Source organism: Diaphorina citri, unplaced genomic scaffold (assembly GCF_000475195.1).
Source record: "Diaphorina citri unplaced genomic scaffold, Diaci psyllid genome assembly version 1.1 scaffold20, whole genome shotgun sequence".
In the NCBI taxonomy this organism is placed as follows: Eukaryota; Metazoa; Arthropoda; class Insecta; order Hemiptera; family Psyllidae; genus Diaphorina; species Diaphorina citri.
This window is the reverse complement of record NW_007377458.1, coordinates 376,022-381,487: the sequence shown is the minus strand read 5'-3', so window position 1 is coordinate 381,487 and position 5,466 is coordinate 376,022. Positions and strand designations below refer to the sequence as shown.

General features: G+C 39.3%; 3 protein-coding genes across 3 annotated transcripts; 1 reads left to right on the top strand and 2 right to left on the bottom strand.

The window, feature by feature from the left end:
• Positions 1 to 1,052: 1,052 nt before the first annotated feature.
• Positions 1,053 to 3,828, bottom strand: LOC103508639 (UPF0598 protein CG30010). The gene is made up of 4 exons (XM_017443916.2): positions 3,617 to 3,828; positions 3,293 to 3,341; positions 2,958 to 3,119; positions 1,053 to 1,429 (listed from the first exon to the last, which is right to left on the bottom strand). Exons 1-4 carry the CDS (start codon positions 3,794 to 3,796, stop codon positions 1,128 to 1,130), a joined length of 693 nt encoding a protein of 230 aa, XP_017299405.2. The 5' UTR covers positions 3,797 to 3,828; the 3' UTR covers positions 1,053 to 1,127.
• A 105-nt stretch (positions 3,829 to 3,933) lies between these two features.
• On the top strand, positions 3,934 to 4,352 carry LOC103508632 (translation machinery-associated protein 7 homolog). Its single transcript, XM_026823123.1, has 2 exons — positions 3,934 to 4,299; positions 4,337 to 4,352. Exons 1-2 carry the CDS (start codon positions 4,091 to 4,093, stop codon positions 4,350 to 4,352), a joined length of 225 nt encoding a protein of 74 aa, XP_026678924.1. The 5' UTR covers positions 3,934 to 4,090.
• An 8-nt stretch (positions 4,353 to 4,360) lies between these two features.
• LOC113467121 (UPF0598 protein C8orf82 homolog) lies at positions 4,361 to 5,078 on the bottom strand. The gene is made up of 3 exons (XM_026823118.1): positions 4,882 to 5,078; positions 4,558 to 4,606; positions 4,361 to 4,386 (listed from the first exon to the last, which is right to left on the bottom strand). Exons 1-3 carry the CDS (start codon positions 5,059 to 5,061, stop codon positions 4,361 to 4,363), a joined length of 255 nt encoding a protein of 84 aa, XP_026678919.1. The 5' UTR covers positions 5,062 to 5,078.
• Positions 5,079 to 5,466: the final 388 nt, after the last annotated feature.

Sequence of the window (5,466 nt, the reverse complement as noted above, 5' to 3'; positions counted from 1 at the left end):
GAAACAGGTACTTAATTCTAAAGCTATGCCCATTGCCCACACATAGTCGACATCGATCGACGAGGTAAAAATCTATGTTGTCTAGGCAGTGTGGACGGTTTCAGTCAACGTTGATGGACGGCCGTCGACTCTGTGTGCACACAGCTCAAGACCCACCAGGAAATGAAGAAACCTGGAAAATCAGGCAATTTGAATCGTGGTTAACATGGATGCTTGTGGCACATTCCACTGTTAAACACTATGCTCATTGGTATGACTTGGACTTGAACCATCAACCACCAGACAGGAAGTCCATCGGGCTAACTCCAAAACAATTCACTAAGGAAGTTGATAAACTTTGCAATATAGAAAAATAGGGACTAAATGACAGCCTAAAATTAAATAATAACTTAATCAAGTGGATTGCGTAAATGTTACAGTACCTACTTTGGGAACATACATTGTTAAACAGCCAATGAAATCCGCCCCGGGCGGGAATCGAACTCGCGGCCTGGCACTTACAAGGCAGACGCGCTACCCTCCAAGCTAACTAGACTGGTATGAATTTTTAATTTTAAATAAAGCAACAAGTTGATCCAAGTCCTGCTCTGATATGGCCATTGTGAATGAAAAATAGTCAGCCCTGTCAGCCTAGTTAGCTTGGTTGATGGTGCATCTGCCTTGTAAGCGCTAGGCCGCGGGTTCGATTCCCGCCCGAGGCAGAATTTATCCCGAATGGATAATGTTTGTTCTCGGAACGGCTGGTTTTCTCCTATCCTATCTTTTTTCTCCCTTCGATTTCGGGACGATAAGGCCTAAGCAGTTACAGTTCCCTCTATCAAACCTCTTAAAAAAGCGTACCTACTGCCCTGCTCTGATATGGCCATCATGAATGAATCAATTAGGTATTCCATACCTCGGCTGGGATTGAACCCACGCCCTCCTGTTTACCAGGCGAGCGCCTTGACCACTACACCACCGAGGTAGGTAGCGCCTTGACCACTACACCACCGAGGTAGGTATTCCATACCTCGGCTGGGATTGAACCCACGCCCTCCTGTTTACCAGGCGAGCGCCTTGACCACTACACCACCGAGGCAGGTATATGAGTTGAAACACAGTTCATTTTTTGAACTGTATCACTCTGGTCAAATCTGTTCACTAGGGAACTCTGTATTCAACGTGATACCTTCCCTCCGAATCCATTCCAAGTCCAGTTCCACCTCTCTCTCTCCCCACACTATATGAGTTGGTGCACTAGTCTCTCCGTTCCTGAACTGTAGCAGTTTACTTAGCTCGATAGCAGTTTTACTTTGGATGAGAGCTACTGAACCATACTGAGAAGTGGTTGGGTGGTAAATGCGACCAGTGTCAAGGGACATGTAGATTTTGCTCGGGTCAAATGGATGGCGGAGCTCATCACCTGCATGGTTGTGACAGAAGAATTCTCCTGGAAAGAAATAAAAGGAAAACATGAAATTTTGGTGAAGTTGATTTTTTTTTTTTTTTTTTTAGTTTTCTGGGTTCTATTGGAAATCCAAAACTGATTCAATTTAGGGGGGAAAGTAGGGGGGAAAGTACACAACCCGCGGGGGGGAAAGGGGGAAAGTACACAACCCGCGAAAGGGAATGACCTTATAAAAGAATAGATCTTTTAGCCCGTCCTTTATTATTACGATAGTAATAAAAAAAAGGTATAGTGGACGGGCTATTGTATTTGCTTCGGTGTCTGTCTGTCGCCATAGAAGGACTTATCCAAGTGGTCGACCTATATATCAAATTAAAGGTCTTTCTACCAGGAACACGAAAATGGTGGTGCAAATTTTGTCCAGGGAACCAAAAAGCTAAAAAAAAAAACAACAAAAAAACTGGTTTTTGGGGGATTTTTTTCACATTTTCTCACATAAATGAGCTCTGATCTTGAAATTTGTCGTGACGACCTATGAACTCAAAGCGTGAAAGTTTTAGATAACACTTCAGTCATTAATTTAAGACTGGTTTCAGTGTCATCTATGATAAGCTACGCCGAGCAAGGCCAATAAATGGTTTGGTGACTTAAACATTATATTGGGAATAAAGGGAGAACAGACTCTAGTCTTGATTTTGAATCATTGCATGAAAGTAAAATCGAAAAATCAAATCAAGAATGAAAAAAATGAATATTAAACAAATTAGGTAGGTACATAGGTACTGATTTTCTCTAATCACGATCAAATAAACTACGGGCTAAAAAAAATTCCCGGAGGGACAGGCCCAGCTTGTTTCTTCTTTTTTAATGGATACTTTGGATCTGTTTTAGCATTTTACTTCAAAGAACATTATTTTACATCCATGCCTATCTGCTATCCGGGAACAGAAATTTTGGTCTTCCTTACCTTCAGGTGTGGTTATCACATGAGTATAAACAATAGGTGTGTCATCACATCGTATGAAGTTGCGTTCTCGTCCGCAAGGAGATATAAATGGAAACTCGTCCTCATAAAGGCCAGTCTCATTTCTACGCAACCGTTGAAAGAAGAACACCAGGAACATCTCGAAATTTGTCGCGACGACCTATGAACTCAAAGCGAGAAAGTTTTAGATAACACTTCAGTTGTTAATTTAAGACCGGTTTCAGCATCATCTATCATAAGCTACGCCGAGCAAGGCCAATAAATGGATTGGTGACTTAAACATTATATTGGGAATAAAGGGAGAACGGACTCTAGTCTTGATCTTAAATAATTACATATGAAAAGTAAAATCAAATCAATAATGATAATAAACTGAATATTAAACAAATTAGGTAGGTACATATTAGGTACTGATTTTCTCTAATCTTGATCAAATAAACTACGGGCTAAAAAAATTCCCGGAGGGACAGGCCCAGCTTGTTTCTTCTTTTTTAATTGATCTGCTTTAGCATTTTACTTCAAAGAACATTCTTTTACATCCATGCCTATCTGCTATCCGGGAACAGAAATTTTGGTCTTCCTTACCTTCAGGTGTGGTTATCACATGAGTATAAACAACAGGTGTGTCATCACACCGTATGAAGTTGCGTTCTCGTCCACAAGGAGATATAAATGGAAACTCGTCCTCATAAAGGCCAGTCTCATTTCTACGCAACCGTTGAAAGAAGAACACCAGGAACTTTTTCTCTGCGGAGACAAATGATCAAAAGGGTAAATTTATCGCAGGGTTTTATCATGTTGAAATGTACTTCAAGTACATCCCAGATGCATAGAAATCATTCAAAAATTGATCAAGACTGAAAATTCACACAACAAAATCTAGACAAAGTAATAGGTATTCAATTTTTTAATTCACTTACCCTTGAAGCATGAGGTGAAATTTTTCATTCTAGCATCATCCAAGAAGAGCTGAAAAGAGGTAAGAAGAGGAATAGGTATGGTTACAAAAAATTAACTCTTTTTTTTTGCAGAATAGACTTCAGTATATATTACCCACAGATGTAGAAAAATCTGGGATTTAACCACAATAGCCTTAGAGCATACTCAGGGATTATCAGAAACTTTAGCAAGAGTCTGTAGCCCTGGGCCTAGATACCTCTCGGGCAACTAATACTTTAAGGATCAAAGTCCAGAGCTCTTATCAGCTATTTGACTAGGTGAAAAGTTTAGGTCAGAGTACTTACCATACCATTATGATCGATGTAGTAAAAATATTCTCTCCTGTTCGGTTCTGGAGACTGTCCCTGAACATAAGAGATCCCTTTGACATTCTGGTGGAAGAAACATGTATTTCGACGGTCAAACAACGTCCTTTGCACACAAAATCGAGAAAACTTTGATAAGAAATTCAAATTTCCTGCCATTGATAAAAAAATCTTTTACAACTGATTTGTTTACAAAAGGGAAGTTAGCACTGCACGGAACGACGGCAAAAATGCGCATTCACCCATGCGAAGCTGGCCATTGACGGTCAGAAAAATGTAAACATAACCTCAAAATTTTCCACAGGGAACAGGGAAGGGAAATTTTCAAAAAAGAAAAATTTCAAATTTATGATAAATTGAAAATTGACTCAAGCCAAAGCCAAAATTAAAGTGGTAAATTGGGTAAGTCTGACCCTTTGAGAACTCAACTTTTTGTACGTTTAACATCTCATCATGGGTGGCCGCGAAGGAGGTAAGAAGAAGCCGTTGAAAGCTCCAAGAAAAGAACAAAAGGAATTGGACGAAGAAGACCTGAAGCTGAGACAAAAGCAGAAAGAACAACAGAAAGCTTTGGAAGCTGCCAAACAGAAAGCTGCTCAGAAGGGTCCCCTTGTTGGAGGAGGTATCAAAAAGTCGGGTAAAACACCAGGAACTTTTTCTCTGTGGAGACAAATGATCAAAAGGGTAAATTTATTGCAGGGTTTTATCATGTTGAAATGTACTTCAAGTACCCACCAGGAACTTTTTCTCTGTGGAGACAAATGATCAAAAGGGTAAATTTATTGCAGGGTTTTATCATGTTGAAATGTACTTCAAGTACATCCCAGATGCATAGAATTCATTCAAAAATTGATCAAGACTGAAAATTCACACAACAAATCTAGACAAAGTATAGGTATTTAATTTTTTAATTCACTTACCCTTGAAGCATGAGGTGAAATTTTTCATTCTAGCATCATCCAAGAAGAGCTGAAAAGAGGTAAGAAGAGGAATAGGTATGGTTACAAAAAATTAACTCTTTTTTTTTGCAGAATAGACTTCAGTATATATTACCCACAGATGTAGAAAAATCTGGGATTTAACCACAATAGCCTTAGAGCATACTCAGGGATTATCAGAAACTTTAGCAAGAGTCTGTAGCCCTGGGCCTAGATACCTCTCGGGCAACTAATACTTTAAGGATCAAAGTCCAGAGCTCTTATCAGCTATTTGACTAGGTGAAAAGTTTAGGTCAGAGTACTTACCATACCATTATGATCGATGTAGTAAAAATATTCTCTCCTGTTCGGTTCTGGAGACTGTCCCTGAACATAAGAGATCCCTTTGACATTCTGGTGGAAGAAACATGTATTTCGACGGTCAAACAACGTCCTTTGCACACAAAATCGAGAAAACTTTGATAAGAAATTCAAATTTCCTGCCATTGATAAAAAAATCTTTTACAACTGATTTGTTTACAAAAGGGAAGTTAGCACTGCTCGGAACGACGGCAAAAATGCGCATTCACCCATGCGAAGCTGGCTATTGACGGTCAGAAAAATGTAAACATAACCTCAAAATTTTCCACAGGGAAGGCGGAAGGGAAAATTTCAAAAAAGAAAAAGGAAAATTTGTGATAAATTGACTCAAGCCAAAATTAAAGTGGTAAATTGGGTAAGTCTGACCCTTTGAGGACGGCAAAAATGCGCATTCACCCATGCGAAGCTGGCCATTGACGGTCAGAAAAATGTAAACATAACCTCAAAATTTTCCACAGGGAAGGGAAATTTTCAAAAAAGGAAAATTTCAAATTTATGATAAATTGAAAATTGACTCAAGCCAAAATTAAA

Excerpts from the sequence above, each read along its gene's own strand:
- LOC103508632 (XM_026823123.1), top strand. The coding sequence starts at position 4,091 with ATGGGTGGCCGCGAAGGAGGTAAGAAGAAGCCGTTGAAAGCTCCAAGA.
- LOC113467121 (XM_026823118.1), bottom strand. The coding sequence starts at position 5,061 with ATGGCAGGAAATTTGAATTTCTTATCAAAGTTTTCTCGATTTTGTGTG. Across the intron at positions 4,607-4,881 it reads ACATCGATCATAATGGTATG|CTCTTCTTGGATGATGCTAG; the intron begins GTAAGTACTCTG and ends ACCTCTTTTCAG. Across the intron at positions 4,387-4,557 it reads TTTCACCTCATGCTTCAAGG|AGAAAAAGTTCCTGGTGGGT; the intron begins GTAAGTGAATTA and ends TTGTCTCCACAG.
- LOC103508639 (XM_017443916.2), bottom strand. The coding sequence starts at position 3,796 with ATGGCAGGAAATTTGAATTTCTTATCAAAGTTTTCTCGATTTTGTGTG. Across the intron at positions 3,120-3,292 it reads TTTCACCTCATGCTTCAAGG|AGAAAAAGTTCCTGGTGTTC; the intron begins GTAAGTGAATTA and ends TTGTCTCCGCAG. Across the intron at positions 1,430-2,957 it reads TGTGATAACCACACCTGAAG|GAGAATTCTTCTGTCACAAC; the intron begins GTAAGGAAGACC and ends ATTTCTTTCCAG.